General features: G+C 44.5%; 1 protein-coding gene across 1 annotated transcript; it reads right to left on the minus strand.

Annotated features, from left to right (window-relative positions):
• Positions 1–3976: 3976 nt before the first annotated feature.
• LOC141197624 (uncharacterized) lies at positions 3977–21455 on the minus strand. The gene is made up of 6 exons (XM_073662708.1): positions 21438–21455; positions 21201–21380; positions 21005–21128; positions 20824–20921; positions 20537–20627; positions 3977–4176 (listed from the first exon to the last, which is right to left on the minus strand). The coding sequence occupies exons 1-6, from the start codon at positions 21453–21455 to the stop codon at positions 3977–3979; spliced, it is 711 nt and encodes a 236-aa protein (XP_073518809.1).
• Between the last annotated feature and the right edge of the window lie 210 nt (positions 21456–21665).

Consider the following 21665-nt stretch of genomic DNA (forward strand, 5'->3'; position numbering starts at 1 on the left):
ATAATAAATCCCTGCGTGGAGTGTTCCTCACCTGTTCAAATGCATGACGGATGTTAGATTTATGATCGCCTCTATCTAATAACCTGTCAGTTATGATTTTTCCTTCACTGGTAAAAGTGTCATCATTGGAGCAGATTCTCCTGGCCCTGGTATATTCTCCTCTGGGGATTGCATTGGTCGTGTGCCTGGGTTGAGAACTGGATGCCAACAGAATGGTGTTACCGGCAGTGTCTTTATGGTGTAAAGAAGTATCAACCCTACCGGTGACTGTATTACCATGCAATTCAATATCCAAGAACGGGACATGGATGGACAGCTGGCTAGAAGGGAAACAGATGTTACAATTGTTTGAATTGATGTAAGAAACAAACTCAGAATATGTGGATGTGTCTCCCTGCCAGACAAGGAGTACATCATCCACATATCTGGAAAACCAAACCAAATGAGTAGAGAATGTATTATTAATAGAAATAAAATGTAAATTTCTTCCCACCAGGCTATAAAAAGTATTGCTAAAGATGGGGAGAACTTGGGACCCATCGGTGCCCCCAATGTCTGTAAATAAAATTTAGTACCAAATATGAAAAAATTATGTTTTTAACAGGTAATCCAATGATAATAAAATAAAATGTTTGAGGACTGGCGAATAGGCACTATACCTCTCCCAATGGTATGCAATAGCCACCATAGCTGTATTGTGAGGTATGGATGAGTATCAGTTGACCATATCACATGTAGCAAAAGAATAGTTAGGATGGCATTGGAAATGATCGAAAACCTTAAGGACAGTAGAAGTGTCCTTCAAAAAAACTGAAGTTCTAATAATGAGTAGTTGGAGATGACCATCCACCCACTCACTAAGGTTCTTGTTCAGGTATTCAATACCAGAAATTATTGGTCTGAGCGGAGGGAGGAAAACCCTTTGTAAACCTTAGGGAGCCCCTGGAAAATAGGAATAACAGGGTATTCAGGAATCAACCGTTTTCGTAATTTAGGGTTCAAAATACCGAGTCTGCTATATCCAGACTGTCAGGAAATATTAAAAATCTCTCAAATCTCTCCCTCCAAACTGTTCAGCCGCCCTACCTCCCCTATCCCATTTGGAGTAAGAAGAGCTTGCAATCTAAAAAGTTGCTTCTATGCAAAATAGTAGTGTACAAAAGAAGTGACAAACTTAATTATCCAATCTAATTACCATACTAAATGGAGCTCCTGGTAAAGGAGACGTGTGACAAAAAGACACCTTTGAACATATGGGCCAGAGACTGAATGAGTTGTGCATTTGATCAGAAATAACAAGTATGACACCTGAAAGAGATAATAAATATCTCGTTAAGGCTTCAAAGGGAATCTATCACACTCCTTACAATAGCCGGGACAGTCCCAGCTGCACATGAGTTCGATCTCCAGACTCTGAGGCACTGAAATGAAATATGGAATAGCGGCATTTCTATATTTCCGATTGTGATAGGACATATTTTTAGTGGCGGGGCTAAATAAGGAACAGTATGCACATTTTTCCATATCTGTGAGCCCTGCCGGTGAGCTGTAACTCAACAGTGCAGAGATAACCAACAGCATCATGTTTTATCTCTAAGGAAAGGTAAAATCGCAATAAAAAATATGGCATCATTCGCTAACTTCTGCGATCATCGAGCGAGGAGATATCACAGAAATTAGAGATTTAATAAAACCATGAAGGGCGGCGACCAGCCCACATGATGTCATCACAGGGAGTGTGTGGGCAGAGCCTACTTCGGCAGAAAAGATCAAGCTGATTATTGATCTATGCTCATGCTGGGAGATACATACTTTCATGTAAGCAGGGATCACGTTCACTGAAACGGCCAAATCAATCAAAGTGCTCTCCTTCAGCTAAACTGAATCGTCTCTGTGATTGGTATAGTAAGTTCTTCTATTAATCCCTTTTATTTTGTGTAACTGTATATGCTGTATGGTATTGTCCCCCTTTGTAAAATCTTTTGTAGATTTTTTTCATAAACATTGCCTCCCTTTGGTTTAAAGGGGTTGTCCACTACTTTCACATTGAAGCCCTATCCTTAGAATAGGGCATCAATGTATGATCAGCAGGGGTCCCGCACCCGGCACCCCCGCCAATCAGCTGTGATCGGTGCCAGGGGCAGGAAGTGCTTACCTGCGGTGCTTGGCCTTCAAGCTGTAGTGGCCGGCGCTTGTTACTGCACATCCGCCTCCTATTCAATTCAATGGGAGGTGGATGTGCAGTACCCTGCGGCGGCCACTACAGATGGACGGCCAAGCACCGCAGGCAAGCACTTACAGCCGCCGTCACCACAGTCGATTGGCAAGGGTGCCGGGTGCGGGTAGTGGACAACTTCTTTAAATATAACATTTAATAGTTCTGTTTCTTTTGCTCTGTACTTGTTCCTCCTCCGAAGCTACACGCTACCTATAAGGCGTCCAATCGTCCGGAAAAACAGATTGGTGGTGGTAAAGAATAATCTTTCTTGGGCTATTGTGAAGCGACAGCGATCGTACAAGGGTGTATACATATATTCCATGTGTTGGAAGGTGGTGTGTATGCCGTACGCTCACTGCTAGCTTGCCGATACCTACATAGTGAGAACAGCCTGCAGCCGCCTATATTGATTGTTGGCCAATCGTGAAATTGTCCAGACAATAGGGGGCAGCAGAGAACTGTTCACTCCAGAGATCACAGTGGGTGGTCTCTATGTCGTGTGGAATCCTTGACACAGACATTCTGGTAACTCAGATGTAAATGCATTAGTAGGATCAGATCTTAAGGTGGTGTAGGTGTTTGTGTCGCTGAGGATGGAAATAGCCATGTTACAATACAATTGAGTGTCCAATACCACAACACATCCACCTTTATATGATTGCTGGATGGTTATACTAACATTTTGTTGAAGTTCTCTAACCGCTGGAGCATATCAAAATTACTATTATACTTCATATTACAGATACCACCATGTAATTTTTTTAAGGTTGTTTTCAACTAGAGTTTGAAATAAAACTAAAGATGGAACCCTGGATTGCAGAGGATAGTATGCAGGGTTAGATGGGATGATGTTAATTCCTCGATCTTGTGGTTTATTCAAAGAAAAATCTGGATCCTGTAACGAAGACAAAGTTAGTAAGACAGTCTGTTCAACGCCTCTAAGTGTAGCATCATTATGTTCCATCTGCCGTCATGTTACTAGGAGTGGAAGACTCTTCGGACTCATTGAAGAAATGTTTTGTAACTGTTAATAATCGAATACAGCGATTTACATCTCTTATTGTTTGAAAAAGGTCAAAATCTTGCGAGGGGACATAAATTGTGAGACCAGTCACGAGGTATACGGTATATTCTGCAGTAGCCGTCAGCTTCAGTATATTGGCTATACCACACGTAAACTGAAGAAGAGGATCGCTGAACAAATCAACAATATCATCAACAACAACTCGGGGTATTCTGGTGCGGCCAAACATTTTACCATAATACATAAACAGGATACTTCATGTTAATCATCTTTTGGACTCAAAAAGATCCATCTTGTGGCCTGTGGTGGCAGCTGGCAAAAGCAGTCGGCCCTGAGGGAAGCGTATTGGATCCTGACTCTAAACACCGAGTCCCCCCATGGCGTGAACTTCAAAAACTATTTGTTTTTCATCTACTAATATTTCCTTGTTTTTCGGCTTGGCGAAGTATATTTAATTTCAATTTTACATCAAAACAATGTGTTTCCTTATTCAGGAATGTGGACATTTAATCTATATAATGTCTAATGATCAGTTGTGATTCACTATATGTATTCCCCAGTTGCACCCTGTGCACACGTTCAGTTTTCTTTTGTAAATGATGTATCTGCTTCCTGTGAATCACTATCTGATTCACCATTCACACTTGTATTTTCTCCTAATAATTATCTGGCAATGCGTTTAGTAAGAGACGATAAAACTCCCTTATGGACTTTGTATATATTTCCATCTGTGTCTATCGCAGTAGTGTAGACGGCCGGTCCATTGGATCGTTGGCTTTTGTTTTACAATTCTTCCCATTCATTCCACTCACCTGCCATGTCTGCTGCATTGGTAGCAATGGTTCCTCAGCCGGGACTCCTGGGACCAGTTGTTCCACAGCAGTTCCAGTATGGTGCCGGCAGATCCGTTCATCCAGGCCGCCGGTATAGTTTGCTTTTTAGACAGATATAATCATTTTACTTACTTGTGTAGACGTTGTGATACTTGAGTTACATTACTGGCCATGTTTGCCGTGTCCTCATTGGTGAATTTTTTTGGGGATTGCTGGGATATGTTGTCCTTTAGCAGAGTCCATCGCAGAGTCGGTGTATTTACAGTTGAAACCAGAAGTTTACATACACTATATAAAAAGACACATATGATGTTTTTTCTCAATATCTGACATGAAATCAGAATAAATCTTTCCCGTTTTAGATCAATTAGGATTACCATAATTACCATAATTTTTAATATTTGCCAAATGCCAGAATAATGAGAGATAGAGAATGTTTTAAGGCATTTTTATTACTTACTGCAAAGTCAAAAGTTTACATACACTACGATTACTATGCCTTTAAACAATTCTGGACTGCCCATATGATGATGTCAAGCGTTTGGAAGCTTCTGATAAGTTTTTTGGCAACATCTCAGTTAATTAGAGACACACCTGTGGATGTATTTTATTGCACACCTGAAACACACTGCTTCTTTGTGCAGCATGATGGGAAAGTCTAAAGAAATCAGCCAAGATATCAGAAAGAGAATTGTGGACTTGCCCAAGTCTGGCTCATCCTTGGGTACAATTTCAAGATACCTGAAGGTGCCTCGTTCATCTGTACAAACAATTATACGCAAGTACAAACAAAATGGGAATGTCCAGCCATCATACCTCTCAGAAAGGAGACGGGTTCTGTGTCCCAGAGATGAATGTGCTTTGGTCCGACATGTGCATATCAACCCAAGGACAAAAGCAAAAGACAATGTGAAGATGATGGCGGAAGTTGGTAAGATTGTGCCAATATCCACAGTGAAACGAGTACTATATCAACATGAGCTGATAGGCCACTCTGCCAGGAAGAAGCCATTACTCCAAAAGAAACATAAAAAAGCCGGATTAATGTTTGCAAATGCACACAGGAACAAAGACCTTAATTTTTGGAGACGTCCTGTGGTCTGATGAAACTAAAATTCAACTTTTTGGGCATAATGACTATTGTTACATTGGGAGGAAAAAGGGAGAAGCTTGGAAGCCTAAGAACACCATCCCAACTGTGAAACATATGGGGGGCAGCATCATGTTGTGGGGTTGTTTTGCTGCAGGAGGGACTGGTGCACTTCACAAAATAGATGACTTCATTAGCAAAGAAGATTATGTGGCAATACTGAAGCAACATCTCAAGACATCAGCCAGGAAGTTAAAGCTTGGGTGGAAATGGGTCTTCCAAATGGACAATGACCCGAAGCATACTGCCAAAATGGTAACAAAGTGGCTTAAGGATAACAAAGTCAATGTTTTGGAGTGGTCATCACAAAGCCCTGATCTCAATCCTATTGAAAATTTATGTGCAAAGCTGAAAAGGCAGGTGCGAGCAAGGCGACCTACAAACCTAGGTCAGTTACACCAGTTTTGTTAGGAGGAATGGGCCCAAATTCCGACCAACTATTGTGAGAAGCTTGTGGAAAAATATACCAAACGTTTGACCCAAGTCATTCAGTTTAAGGGCAATGGTACCAAATACTATTGAAATGTATGTAAACTTTTGACTTTGCAGTAAGTAATAAAAATGCCTTAAAAACATTCTCTCTCTCTCATTATTCTGGCATTTGGCAAATATAAAAAATGATGGTAATCCTAATTGACCTAAAACGGGAAAGGTTTATTCTGATTTCATGTCAGATATTGAGAAAAACATGCAGATGTGTCTTTTTTTATAGTGTATGTAAACTTCTGGTTTCAACTGTATATATTGTATCATGTGCCCCCAAAAATCTGCACTTTATTCCTCGTTGGTTTTGAGTTAGTTACTCAAATCTATACCCCTGATGTCAATACAATGCAGTTTTTTATTATAAGGCCCCGGTCCCACTATCAGTATTCGGTCAGTATTTTTTCTCAGGAATGGGGGATAAATGCAGAATTGGTGACTTGTTTCTATTATACCTTTTCTCTGATTGTTCCTCTCCTGGTTTTGGCTCCCATTCCTAAGAAAAAATACTGACCAAATACTGATAGTGGGACCGTGGCCTAAGATCGCTAGTGTTTCTAGTTAGGTAAAGATGAGGTTGCTTTATTATTTAACTTTCATTGCAGGGGACATTGGCTTCAGCTGGAATGGGCGTTATGGTAAGTAGGGTTTAATTTAGAATAAAAGGTGTCTGTGTTTATTTCAAATAAAATATTTTATGCATGGTGCTGTAGTTATTTCACATATCACTTTCACTATGGTGTTAGTAATGGGGGTGTCTTATAGACGCCTCTCCATTACTAACCTGGGCTTGATGTCAGCTGGCCTTATAAGCTTACATCAACCCCAACCCGCAACAGGGCAGTGGGCAGAACAGAGGCTAAGTGCCAGAATTGGTGCATCCTATGGATGCGCCACGTCTGGGGCGGCTGAGGGCTGGTGTTTCTAGCCTCGGAGGGGCCAATATTTATGGCCCCTTCCTGGGCTATTAATATCAATCCCCAACTGTCTGCATAGCCTTTGCTAGCTGTTAAAATAGGGGGACCCCACGTCATTTTTGGGGGGGTCTCCCATTTTAATAGCCTGTGAAGGCTAAGTATTCAGCTGGGGGGCTGATGTTAGTAGCCTGGGAAGCTCCGTGGGTATTGCCCCCTTCCCAGGCTTCAAACATCTGCCCCAGCTGTCTGCTTAACCCCTGCTAGACTATAAAATTACGGGGGACCCCACACCAAATTTTTTTTTTAATAAATCCTTTAATTTAGCAATAAATGACAAGAAGTACAGTAACCAACACTGTCATTGTACTAATTATATACATGACTGACACCTTTTTATCTATCTATTCTATGTGTATAGCTATTCTTTCTATTCTAAATTGTCGGGTACCGATGTATTGTAACTGTATGCGGCTGATGAATTGCTGGCTTTTAAAGAGACGGGTGCGTGAAAATCGGAGGGCACTCGCATGGTCCGAGTGCTATGCGATTTTTTTTCACACACCCATTGACTTGCATTGGCGAGTCTCGTCTGAGATAACTGGCAAATTGCAGCATGCTGTGAATCAGCCCGATTTCAGCTGAGAAAAAAAATTGCAGATGAGATGTCACTCATTCATTAACATTGGCCCGAGTACAATTTGATTTTTTATTGCTCTTTCCCAACTAAAGCAGAGAGGGAAAGCGAGCGGCGGATGCTGGGCTGTGATGGGTGGTGAAACCCCGACCACAGCCCATCAATCAAGCGGGAGTGCATCACTTGCTCACGCCCGACTGCAGTGGATGTCAGAGCCGGCTGCAGGCGGGGTCACGTGATTCCTGGTGACCTGCCAGCAATAGCGCCGCTCACAAGCAGTAAAGAACAAGCAAGTGTGAGGCAGTGACTGGGATCATATATGAGGGACGTTATATATCCCCCAGAATGTGTACAGAGACCTATTAAATCCATTGGAGTGCATTGCAGTCACAAACTCACCTGCGGCTGCAATGCAGGAATGAAGGTGAGCATTGACCTGGTCAGACTACCTGACTAAGGCAGATTAAGTAAAACCCAGCAGGGCCTTCATTTCTTGGAGGAGGTCACAGGAGGCAGTGGGGCGGCCTCCTCCCTCCAACCCGGGTTTTCCAGTGGCTCTTGCCACAGGTCCTTTAAAAACCCTGCAGTAAGGATTAGTGCTGTTTAGTGTTGGGACCCCGGCAACCGTTGTTTAAAGGACTTCTGTTAACCTGGCTGCGAACCGGAGAACTTTCTGTTAACCCGTGAGTTGCTGAAATAAAAGCTGTTTATGTTGGACTTGCTTGGGTCACTGCCTCAGTTACTGCACGGTGTGAACACCGCCACCTTACAGCTTGGTGGAGAATGTGGGCAGTGTGACTGAGGCATACCCCACCGGCAGCTGCGTGACCACAATCCGGCCGGCCACTTTTCAGCCCCATCCCGTGGACAAAATGGAGGAGCTGTTAAAACAGCTGGTACTCACCCAGTGGCAACAGCAGGAGCAGCACCTGAGTCTCCAGCGGCAACAGCGGGAGCAGCAGCATACTCAACAGCAGCTGCTACTGCACCAGCAGCAGCAGAAAACAAATGAACTGTTGATGCAACAGATTGCTGCCCTGCGGGAGACGCCGACGGCACCAGCCCCGGAACGTCGAGAGGCCCGGGACAAGGTTCGTTCCGCGTTGAGGAAGGTGGGACCGGAGGACGACGTGGAAGCCTTCCTGACCATTTATGAGCGCACCGTGGAGCGGGAAAACCTACCAACCGGCCAGTGGGCAGAAGTGGTGGTTCCGTTTCTGGTCGGCGATGCCCAAAAGGCCTACTTCGACCTCAGTCGGGAGGACACTCAGGACTACCAGAGGCTCAATGGTGAGATCCTTGCCCGACTGGGGGTCAATACGTACGTGAGGGCTCAGCGCGTATTTTCATGGGCCTATGTAGAGACCCGACCCGCCCGGTCTAAGGCTTATGACCTTTTCAGCTGGTAAAAAGGTGGCTCCAGCCTGAGTCTTTGACTCCAGCCCAGATGGTGGAGAGGGTGGTGGTCGACCGGCTGGTGAGGACTCTGCCAGCCGCTATCCAACATTGTGTGGGGCAAGGGGACCCCGGCACCCTCGACCAGGTGGTCAGCCTGATCGAGCGCTACTCTGCCACTCAGAACTTCATCTGAGACTCTGCCCCCTCGCGGCTGTCACGCCGATCCCTGCCAACCCAGGAACCAGGAAAGGGGTCGGGTCCCTCTGCTGAGGATAGTCGGCACCGTACCCGTGCTGAAGTGGTACCCCGGAGTGAGAGTGGCAGGAGACCGGTTCCCTTCCAAACGGTCATAAGACCTAATAGTACCTCCATCATGAGATGCTTTCGGTGTCAGGGGCTGGGACATGTGGTTGCTAACTGCCCCCTGACTACGGAACCATTGGACTGCGAGTATAACCGCCGGGTCTCAATGTATGCCCAGATCGTCTGCACTGCGAGTGCCGATCCCTCGGACAGTGAACCTCAACTGTGCCAGGTACTGGTTAATGGGTACCCCACGGAGGCCCTCCTAGACTCGGGGAGCCTAGTGACTTTGGTACATGGGTCGCTGGTGGCAGGAGACAACCCCAGTGGACGGACAGTTGGGGTTGTGTATCCATGGGGACCTCCGAGAGTACCCAACTGCGGAGGTAGTATTGTCCACGCCATGTGGAGACATAAAACATGTGGTGGGGGTGGTAAAAACCCTTCCCTATGGGACTGTGTTGGGAAGAGACTTGCCCCTTTTCTGGACTCTGTGGAAAAACAAAATCCACTCTCCCCTCGGTAAAATTTGTTACAGATGCTGTACCCGATGAACCCGAGTCAGGGGTACCTGCCATAGGGGTGTCCAACCTAGGGACAGAGTGTGACCCCGATAGGTCTCCCCTAGAGGTGCTGGCAGGAGAGGTCGAGGAGACCCCATCGACCCCGAGCTGGAAGTGTCCCGGGGCACGTTTGGGACAGCTCAGCTACAGGATCCCACTCTGACTCGGGCGCGGGAATGGGTGTTGGAGGTAAATGGCGTAGCTCAACAGCCCGGGGCAGATACTGTATTTCCACGCATGGTAGTCAACGGTGAGTTGCTCTGTAGGGTAGACAAAATCAGGGATTAGGTCGTGGAACAGTTAGTGGTACCTCAGTCGTACCGTCGGGCAGTTCTGGAGTTGGCATACACACACCTGCTGGGGGGACACTTAGGGGTTAAAAAGACGCAAGACCGTATCTTGAAGCGGTTCTTTTGGCCGAGGATTTAAGCGGAGGTCCAAAAGTACTGCGAATCCTGCCCCGAGTGTCAGTTGACCACTCCCACCGCCAGTTTCTGTAGCCCATAGGTACCCCTGCCAGTGATAGAGGTACCTTTAGAAAGAATTGCAATGGACTTGGTAGGGCCCATTGTAAAATCCGCTCGTGGCCACCAACATATAATGGTGGTCATAGATTATGCCACCTGGTACCCGGAGGCTATAACGCTACGCCACACCTCGGCGAAACTGATTGCATGGGAGCTGTTTGCCATGTTCTGTCACCTTGGACTACCTAAGGAGATCCTGATGGATCAAGGGACCCCTTTTATGTCCAAGTTGACAAGGGAACTGTGCAAACTACTAAAAATTAAACAATTCCGCACCTCGGTGTACCACCCTCAAACCGACGGGCTAGAAGAACGGTTCAATAAAACCCTCAAGTCCATGTTAAAAAAGGTGGTTTCTAAGGACGGAAGGCATTGGGACATGTTACTACCCTACTTGATGTTCGCCGTCCGTGAGGTAACCCAGGCTTTCACAGGGTTCTCTCCCTTTGAGTTATTGTACGGCAGACACCCTAGAGGTCTGTTGGATGTAGCCAAAGAGACGTGGGAACAAGAGCCGACTACACATAGGAGTATAATTGAACACATGGCTAGTATGAAGGACCGGATTGCGGCGATCATGGCCATCGTGAAAGAACATCGGTTAGATGCCCAGGCAGCCCAGAGGCGCACATATAATAAAAGAGCCACAATCAGGTCTTTTAACAAGGGCGATCGGGTGTTAGTACTGGTACCCACAGCCGAGAGTAAGCTCATGGCCAAATGGCAAGGGCCATATGAGGTTCGAGAAAAGGTGGGGGCTGTATTATCACAAAAAGTGAATGGTGAAGAGCACCTACTTGAGTAGAAAACTTGTCCCGGCAGAAAAAAACTATGGCGTGATAGAGAAGGAGTGTTTGGCTATTAAGTGGGCCTTGGAATCACTACGTTATTATTTACTCAGGCAGCAGTTCCACCTGGTGACGGACCACTCACCCTTGGTATGGATGAGGAATGCCAAGGAGAGGAATGCGCGAGTCACCAGGTGGTTCCTGTCACTGCAAAATTTCAGTTTCTCTGTAGAACATCGCCCTGTGAAGTTGCAGGCAAACGCGGATGCCCTGTCCCAGGCACCCTGTATGGTGTCAAATGTTCAACCCCACAAGTTTGAACAGAGGGGGGGGGGGGGATATGTGAGGCAGTGACCGGGATCGAATATGAGGGACGGTATATATCCCCCAGAATGTGTACAGAGAACTATTAAATCCATTGGAGTGCATTGCAGTCACGAACACACCTGCGGCTGCAATGCAGGAATGTAGGTGAGCATGGACCTTGTCAGGCTATCTGGCTAAGGCAGATTAAAAACCCGGCAGGGCCTTCATTTGTTGGAGGAAATTACAGGAAGGCAGTGGGGCAGCCTCCTCCCTCCAACCCGGGTTTTCCAGTGGCTCTTGCCACAGGTCCTTTAAAAACCTTGCACTAAGGATTAGTGTTGTTCAGTGTTGGGACCTGCTAGGAGCATAGCAGGAAAGCTTGGCGGACCTGTGAGCAGCTAAATCCACGCCTGGGAAGGCTTTGCACCCGTCAGGCTCTGAGCGGCCCGGCGTGGCCGTTGCCCCCGGCAACCGTTGTTTAAAGGACTTCTGTTAACCCGGCTGAGAACCGGAGGACTTTCTGTTAACCCGTGAGTTGCTGAAATAAAAGCTGTTTATGTTGGACTTGCTTGGGTCACTGCCTCAGTTACTGCACGGTGTGAACAGCGCCGCCTTACACAAGGTATTTACAAAAAGACTTGTTGGCACAATTTAAATCCATGGGAGCATTGTTAATAGTAGTGGACAACCTCTTTAAGGTCTGGAGGGAGGTCGAAAGGTATCTTTTGGTAGATAGTGACTGGGCCAAAAGAGTTGCTAACCGCAGACGTAGGAAGGCTCCTGTCTTTAGGGTGGGGGATTTTGTGTGGTTGTTCTCAAAAAATCTGCGCTTAAAGATCACATCTAGAAAGTTTGCACCTAAATTTGTAGGTCCTTATAAAATTATTAAAATTTTAAATCCTGTGACAGTTAAGTTGCAACTTCTTATTGCCTGGAAAATCAATAATTATTTCCATTCTTCTCTTTTAAAAAAAATTGAGGGGACCTCAAGGCATAATTGAGGTGGATTTGGAAGGGTATTGGGAGTATGAGGTATGGCGAGTTCTTGGTTCCATGTGGGTCAGGTACCGTCTGCATTATCTCATTAAGTGGAAAGATTAAGACAATTCCTAAGTTAATTCGGGGAATCTTCATGCGATCAGATAGACAGATTATTGGGTGGGGCTGGGGAAAACCCAGCAATCATGGTATACATTGGTACCAATGACAGAGTTAGAGGGAGGTGGAAGGTCTTTAACAATAATTACAGGGAATTAGGAGAGAAGCTGAAGTATAGGTGGTGCTTTCAGAAATACTGCTGATTCCACTACGTCACTAGAAAGTCAGGGGGAGCTTACGGAGATAATTAATTGGCAGGAAGAAAGGGTTTGGGTTCATGGAGAACTTGGCTGACTTCTCTGTCGGCTACAGGCTCTACAATAAGGACACCTCAATGGGGAGAATGCAGATGTGCTGGAGGAAAAATGGTCAGATGGATGGAGGAGCTTTCAGACTAGGATCTGGGGGATGGAGGCTAGCTGTGCAAATAAGGGGGTAGAGTAGACAGTGAGACAGTAGGGGGTCAATGAGGATTTAGGGGGGCTGGGACATTCAAGGAAAGTGAGGAGAAGTGGCAGTAATAAATGTGCTAATAGTATTAAATGTCTGCAGGCAAACGCAAGAGGTCTTGAAAACAAAATGAATGAATTAGAGACTCTTATGTCACCTACAGACTACGATGTGGTGGGCATTACAGAAACCTGACTGGATGAAAGCCATGGCTGGGAGACAAACATAGAGGGTTACACTACATTCAAATGCATAGGAGAGAAAGATAGGTAGAAGGGTGGGTATGTTTGTTAAAACCAACTTAAGACCTCGAGTTCAATGACGACATGGGGGGGCTTTGACAATGTAGAGCACACATGCCCAACTGAGGGTGATTATATTTGACTGGCGACACTAGAACCACCACACCTATGTGGGACCATTATTCTGCATGGAAAGCTATGTGGGGCCCATTATACTGTATGGAAAGCTATGTGGGGCCCATTCTGTATGGAGGACTATGTGGGGCCCATTATACTGTATACTGGTTGGCCCACGACTTTGTCAAAGTTTTTCATTTCGGCCCTCTACATGTTTTGAGTTTTACATCCCTGACGTAAAATCAGTATGGGTAAATGTACATGGAGATGGCAATAATGGAAAGCTGCTAATTGGAGTTTGCTACAAGTCTCCAAATATAGCTGAGCACGTAGAGCAGGGGTCTCAAACACGCGGCCCGCGGGCCGCATGCGGCCCCTGAGGCTGCTTTATGCGGCCCGCAGGCACAGACCCCTTGACGATCCCGACCTGGTCCAGGAGGAGCCGCCGACAGCAGCGCTGAATTGCCGCACAGAGACTGTTTCCCAGCACTGTATTTCCAATGCCAGCCGCTGGCCAATCAGAGGCCAGCAGCTGATATCTGCGTGTCGGCGCAGCGAGTATGACGTCATTGCCATATGCAGATGTCAGCTGCTGGCCTCTGATTGGCCGGCGGCTGACATTGAAAATGCTGTGCTGGGAGACAGTCTCTGTGCGGCAATGCAGCGCTGCTGTCGGCGGCTCCTCCTGGACCAGGTCGGGATCGTCAAGGGGTCTGACTCTGTGGTGCCTGCGGGCCACATCTGCAGGAAGGCCGCCGAGGGAACGGAGGACAGGTGAGAATCATCTTCTTTTTTTTTTCTATTTTATGTGTGTGAAGAACAGCACAGGGGGCACAGAGCCACAACATGGGGACCAGGATGGGGCACATAGCCACAAGAGGGGACCTGGATGGGGCACATAGCCACAAGAGGGGACCTGGATGGGGCACATAGCCACAAGAGGGGACCTGGATGGGGCACATAGCCACAAGAGGGGACCTGGATGGGGCACATAGCCACAAGAGGGGACCTGGATGGGGCACATAGCCACAAGAGGGGACCTGGATGGGGCACATAGCCACAAGAGGGGACCTGGATGGGGCACATAGCCACAAGAGGGGACCTGGATGGGGCACATAGCCACAAGAGGGGACCTGGATGGGGCACATAGCCACAGGATGGGGACCTGGATGGGGCACAGAGCCTCAAGATGTGGACCTGGATGGGGCACATAGCCTCAAGATGTGGACCTGGATGGGGCACATAATGGGGACCTGGATGGGGCACAGAGCCACAAGATGGGGACCAGAGCCACAAGATGGGGACCAGAGCCACAAGATGGGGACCTGGATGGGGCACATAGCCACAGGATGTGGACCTGGATGGGGCACAGAGCCTCAAGATGTGGACCTGGATGGGGCACATAGCCTCAAGATGTGGACCTGGATGGGGCACATAATGGGGACCTGGATGGGGCACAGAGCCACAAGATGGGGACCTGGATGGGGAACATTGCCACAGGATGGGGACCTGGATGGGGCACATAGCCCCAAGATGGGGACCTGGATGAGGCACATTAGTACAAGATGGGCGCCAGGATGGGGAACGTTGCCACAGGATGGGGACCTGGATGGGGCACATAGCCACAGGATGGGGACATGGATGGGGCACATTAGTACAAGATGGGGACTTGGATGGGGAACATTACTACAAGATGTTTTCCATTATTACTATATGATGCTAATTGTAAGACAATATTACTGTATGTGGCCAATTGGGGGAAATAAAATTGTAAAAAAAATAAAAAATAAAATAAAGCATGAAAAAATATTGGGCACTAAAAATGCTGTTTTATATGTAAACTAAAGTAAACACAAAAAAGTGCACGTTTATTATCGCCACATCCATAACGACCCAAGCCATAAAAAAATAAACACGGCAAAAATGTTCAAAAGGTGTACACAAAAAAAAATGGTATCACTAAAAATGTCACATTGAACAAAGAATGCGGCCCCCCAAATTAAAATTTTTTCCATGTGCGGCCCATATACCCAGCCGAGTTTGAGACCCCTGACGTAGAGGATGATATGCTGCAACAAATTAAAAAGGCAACAAAAACAAGTCATGGGGAAAAGTGTTGTCACCCTTGAAATTGTGCCAGAAAATGAAGTAATTCTCCCAGAAAATTATTGCAATTAAATGCTTTATTATACACATTTATTTCCTTTGAGTGCATTTGAACAACACAAGAAAACAGAGAAAAAAGGCTAATTTAACATAATTTCACACAAAACCACATAAAATAGGCCGGACAAAATTGTTGGCACCTTGCCAAAAATGTGGGTAAACAAATATGAAAATCACACCTAAAACCAGATAAAAAAGGGAGAAGTTGATTCAATCTTTGCATTGTGTCCATATGTGTGTCACACTAAGCATGGAGAAAACAGAAAAAGGAGAAGAGAACTGACTGAGGACTTGAGAACCAAAATTGTTTAAAAATATCAATAATTTCAAGGTTATAAGTCAATCTTCAAAGATCCGGATGTTCCTTTGTCCATGGTGTGCAACATAATCAATGAATTTACAACCCATACAGTCAAATATGGTGGAGGCTCAAAGATGTTTTGGGGTTGTTTTGCTGCCTCTGGCACTAGGTGCCTTGACTTTGTGCAAGGCATCATGAAATCTGAAGATTAGCATAGGATTTTGAGTCACAATGTAGTACCTAGTGTCAGAAAGCTGGGTTTGCGTCCTAGGTCATGGGTCTTCCAGCATGACAATGACCCCAAACATACTTCAAGAAGCACGCAGAAAATGGAAGGAAACAAAGTGCTGGAGAGTTCTGACCAGCAATGAGTCCGGATCTAAATCCCATTGAACACCTGTGGAGAGATCTTAAAATTGCTGTTTGGAGAAAAATATTAAAATGTAAGAGTCTTCAGTGGTTAATACCATCTTTTCAGTTAGCCATTAGTCAGTAAGCTTTGGAGACTACTCAGGTCTCTTCATCAGACATAGTATAACACAAAATCTGAATAGTCACATATTTATACATAACAGGGCACAGGAATAATGCAATAGATAAAACAAATGACGTGAAGCAGAACTATCAGTTTGGGAAAGGGAGAAGGAGTTGTGGCCATAAAAATGTTTGGCCACAAGTAGATCTATTCTTTTTTTCTTTTATTGCGTGGCGATGAGAATTCATCCTTGCTCTAAGTTTCTGCCCTGTCTCCCCTACACACAGACCCCCAGCTGGACATTTGGTACATATAATTAAGTACACTACATTAGTTGTGATGCAGCTGAAAGTACCTGGGATCTTGTGGTCCTAATGTGAGTTGGGAATCTATATCTTGTCCATGGTCATTATAAATGGACGGGTTTTACATATACAGTTGGTGAGGATGAATTTTATAAGTTTCACCACAAAGGTGAAACTATCCTCCCGGTCAGTTTGCTTTCCCTCCCAGTACCTTTTCATTCTAACAATGTTAGGTTTCTGGGAGATTATACTTGTTCCTTTTATTTTTGGTTCTCCTTAGCTTGCCTTCTTTGCCATATATGAATGTGTTTTTGTTTCTCATTCGGGGTTTTCGTATTTTACTTCATACTTTCCTTTCCCCTTGTTGACAGTGTGTTGCAGTCTCCCCTCTGGTTCCTCAGGAGGTATGAGAAACTCCTCAACGACTTATTAGGGAGTTAGGTCTGTGGTGGCGTTTTTAGTTGTGCAGCTAGAGCCTTTCTTGTCTGTACAGAGACTAGTTGGGTGTAGTTGCGGCATTCTCCCCTGTGTGGGTTCTCCGGTGGTTATCAAGATGCGCTTTCTGTTTAAAACATTTCCCACATTTTGAACATGAAAAAGGCTTCTTCCCTGTGTGAATTCTCTGATGTTTATTAAGATGTGATTTCTGTACAAAACATTTCCTACATTCTGAACATGGAAAAGGCTTCTCCCCTGTGTGAGTTCTCTGATGTTTGATAAGAGTAGATTTATCAGTAAAACATTTCTCACATTCTGAACATGAAAAAGGCTTCTCCCCTGTGTGAGTTCTCTGATGTATATTAAGATATGATTTCTGTACAAAACATTTGCCACAATCTGAACATGAAAAAGGCTTCTCCACTGTGTGAGTTCTCTGATGCTTAAGAAAACTAGATTTCTGGTTAAAACATTTTCCACATTCTAAACATGGAAAAGCCTTCTCCCCTGTGTGAGTTCTCTGATGTTTGATAAGAGTAGATTTATCAGTAAAACATTTCCCACATTCTGAACATGAAAAAGGCTTCTCCCCTGTGTGAGTTCTCTGATGTTTGATAAGATTTGATTTCACTGTAAAATATTTCCCACATTCTGAACATGAAAATGGCTTCTCTCCTGTGTGTGTTCTCTGATGGTTGATAAGAGTTGATTTCTCTGTAAAACATGTTCCACATTCTGAACATGGAAAAGGCTTGTCCCCTGTGTGAGTTCTCTGATGTTTGATAAGATTTGATTTCTTTGCAAAACATTTCCCACATTCTGAACATGAAAATGGCTTCTCTCCTGTGTGTGTTCTCTGATGGTTGATAAGAGTTGATTTCTCTGTAAAACATTTTCCACATTCGGAACATGAAAATGGCTTCTCCCCTGTGTGAATTCTCTGATGTATATTAAGATATGATTTCTGTACAAAACATTTCCCACATTCTGAACATGAAAATGACTTCTCTCCTGTGTGTGTTCTCTGATGGTTGATAAGAGTTGATTTCTCTGTAAAACATTTTCCACATTCGGAACATGAAAATGGCTTCTCCTCTGTGTGAATTCTCTGGTTCTTAAGAAAACTAGATTTTTGGTTAAAACATCTCCCACACTTGGAACAAGAAAATCTATTCTCTGCTGTGTGAATTTTTTGATGTTTAAGAAAAGACTTTTTGAGAGGAAACTATTTCTATATTCTAAATGTGAAAATGGCTTCTTTGCATTAGGAGCAGTTTGTTTATTAATGCTTATTTTGTGACTTTGATTTTCCTTAGTAGTCGGTAATGAATCAGAAGACAGGACCTGTTTCATAGGATCAGATGACAGATCTTTGCTGTAAAGGGATGATGGTTTATCTGGAGAAATGTCATTCATTTCAATTGTATCCTGTGGGATTTCAAGATCGTCTGATTTAAAAGTTGAAGATGTTGGCAGTCCCTCTGATCTCCTGGTACAGTCATCTGCCAAGAATAAAACCAATTATTATTTTTTAATAAAAAAGACTTGAATTTTATATTTTTGAACATTTCTACTTAAACTGTCTGTAAAAAAGGCAAGTTATATTCACTTATTCACCAGGACAATGACCATCTAATAGAAAATCTCATAGGATGAACCAGTAGAGCGTGGTGTTCAACTGTTTGTTCATTCTGCCTCCCAAATATGGAGTAAAAGGTGCAGGCTCTGTCAAGCCACTAAGATTAGGGTTGCTGGGACCTGTAGTACCATCCAGTCTGGCAGTATGGGTGTGTGTGCTGTCCAGCTGGAGTAATCTGCTCCCTGCTTCAGCCATTTGGAAAGCACCGCACCCTACTAAAGCTGGAAGCATATTGCCAGAAGCTGCCAGATACAGCCTTGTTCTCCTCTGGTTCAGTCCTCTGTGCTCAGCTCCCGGCTTGTGTATTTGTTTCTGTTGTGACCTCGGCCCGTTTACTGACTACTTTTGTGTCTTCTGATTTTGTATTTTCTCTGCCCTCTTCTGACCCGGCTACCTGACTATTCTTCTTCCCATCTCACTCCACCAAATAGCAGGTAACACCGTGGCTCAAGACTAGGGGTCTCTGTGTAGGTTCAGATCCATGTAGAGGGGTTAAAGGGTGATGAGCAAAGTAATTTGTGAAATCTGTAAACAGGGTAGATAGTGACAAGCCTGTTCATGGTAGCCATCTTTTGAGCATTCCTAATAGCTAAATGTCACTCCTTACATTCTTAACCTGCCATGTGCCCAGACAGTAGTGTACAACCGTATATAGGACATTGTCAGAGTCAAAAGAAGTTGGAAAATAATTTGTGAGATCCATTTGTTTCGTATTATCCTTTGTAAAGGATTCCAAAATTATCACCACATAAAGTGACACACGTCAGATTTGAAAAATGGGGCCTAATTAGGAACACAAAACTGGCTGCAGGAAGGGGTTAAAGCAGAGGATTACTGAAGTCAAAAACTGTGACTATAGACAATAACACACCTACTGAAATGATCAAACTGAACAGTCCTCATCAGTAAAAATGAGTAACTAGTGGTGAAACCTCTCTGGGGTAATTGGAGTATGGGGCTCGGTGGCTCTTGGCAATCTAAACTATCATAAGGGACAATATTTTCTATCAGGTGAGTTTCAAAAAGAAAAAATAGACATTCAAAGTGAACTTTTTAGAATACTGCAGAGCTGAGGTGTTTTAAATTTAGATCTTGGGCATCTGGAAGAGGCAATGGAGATCTTTTTGAAAGACTACCAGGAAGTTACAGACTCACATAAGTGAGGCCGGCCGATCCCACCACAATGAAACTATCATAGAGAGGGAATTTGTAAAAAAAAGAAAGAATATAAAAACATGTAACATCCCCAACAACAACGTATGTATGAAGGGAGAAATCCAACACTAAACTGGAGTAGCACTCATTTATGGTTGACCATTTGGAGCGAACAAGCTGGAACCCCGAACACGAACCGGAATTCGAAATGCCGAACAAATTCGCCCAATACTATTTATGATGTGGAGTGAATCCATGAAACCAGGGCTCGAGCCATGCCAACACATCTCCTGCAGGCGTGAATAAATGTATATTACAGCCATCAGCCACGCACAGCTTAGAGATATATCATGGCACAGGTGTAATGTTTTTTATGTAGTTTATCACAATCCTGTTTGAAGTTAGTTGGTTTTAAAAGAAATTGAAAACTCAGGATAAAGGGAAACTCCGCTGTTATTGTACAGAAATTCACACTCAGCCCTCACTGCACATTTAATGTTGTCGATCATAAAAGTGAAGTTCAGTCATAAAGACTGGACCTGGTCTTGTAGGGACCATATGAGCACATTCAGCAGCACAGAAGGGAGAGAAGGTAGATTCATCCAATAAGATATCAGGGTTCTAGGAAGCCAACAGCATCATTACCCTCCGCTTTCTCTTACAGACCCATCATAATATTTTTCTTCAAGTGATTTTCTAACTTGTCAGCACATTCTACATACGCTGTCATTTGGCTTTATAGTTTACAGATCTGGGCAGGTAACGGTCAGCGTCTCCTAATCCCAGGGGGAGGTGGATCCTCCAGGTTGTAAGTTCTATAGAAAAGGGCTTTCACAATTACACAAAGTAATTTGAATATTTTCGGACGGAGGAGAATTTTGTGGTCTAGCGGCAAAATGGTGATCACACGATTGTGATATGGCCGGACCACACCACTGATAAAGAAGCCACAGCCGTTGTATGAGAAGAATGTGTAACTTCTCTGTATTTAGTGGTTACTACTCACCTGGGTAGTCATATGTAGGAATCTCCTCTTTACACCGCTCATCACCCCTCACATATGTTTCTGTAGTATTAATATGGGTCAGATCTTCACCCTGAAACAAATATTATAAAAGTCACAGACAGATGGAGAAGTCACAAGTTTGATCGGCTCTAATCCTGTTATCTCCACCGTTCTCATAACACAAATATAAAACATAATAATGGTGGATAAAACAAAACTGAAGACATGACCTTTACAGCCGTTTACACATCATAGGGGAAATCTCATGACACCTTCTCTCCATCTACCTGATGATCCTGAGGAACATTGGGATCTTCTTGTTTACAGTCCTGTGGAAGAAGAGGACGGGGACATCTCTCTGGTGTTGTCCTCGTACTGGATAGATCTGGAGGAAACACATACAGGGGCTGAATTCATTCTTTACATACAGATAATTATAGGCCGTGTGTATTTAGTCCTGTCTATTACCTGGTGATGTGAGGGACTGGGGAACATCCATCATGATGTCCCTGTACAGATCTTTGTGTCCTTCTAAATACTCCCACTCCTCCATTGAGAAATAGATGGCGACATCCTGACACCTTACAGGAACCTGACACATACAATGATACCGTCATGCACCTAATCACTCCATAGCGTTACTGTATAATGTCCCATGATTCACCTCTCCAGTCAGCAGCTCAATCATCTTGTAGGTGAGTTCTAGGATCTTCTGGTCATTGATGTCCTCATGTATCAGGGGGTGAGGTGGAGGTCCTGAGATTGGGCTCAGGGGTCTTCCCCATTCCTCAGACACAGGGTCCTGACAGCGCTCACTAGAGGTCTTCTTCACAACTGTGTAATCCTAGTTATGGAGAGACACATTATTAAATCTCACTACAGACATTTTCAGAGTCCTCACCTCTCCAGTTCTGTCCATCTGTTATTACCATAGATTAGAATGATGTAATGTGACGTCATCAGAATCTCTCACCTCTCCAGTAATCCGGAAGAGGATCTCTAGGGTGAGGTGTAATATCCTCTCCACCATCTTGTCCATCATTTTCCTGGATAAATCAGGAAAATTTTCTTATATAGACGATCTTCACTGAGAGGATCCGGTATTTTAGAGATCTGAATGAGAAAAAGA

The sequence above is a fragment of the Phyllobates terribilis genome, unplaced genomic scaffold (genome assembly GCF_046119375.1).
Source record: "Phyllobates terribilis strain yellow unplaced genomic scaffold, ASM4611937v1 Scaffold_85__1_contigs__length_6476398, whole genome shotgun sequence".
In the NCBI taxonomy this organism is placed as follows: Eukaryota; Metazoa; Chordata; class Amphibia; order Anura; family Dendrobatidae; genus Phyllobates; species Phyllobates terribilis.

Excerpts from the sequence above, each read along its gene's own strand:
- LOC141197624 (XM_073662708.1), bottom strand. Across the intron at positions 21,129-21,200 it reads TTGAGCTGCTGACTGGAGAG|GTTCCTGTAAGGTGTCAGGA; the intron begins GTGAATCATGGG and ends TGTATGTGTCAG. Across the intron at positions 4,177-20,536 it reads TCCTACATATGACTACCCAG|CAAACTATACCGGCGGCCTG; the intron begins GTGAGTAGTAAC and ends CTGTCTAAAAAG.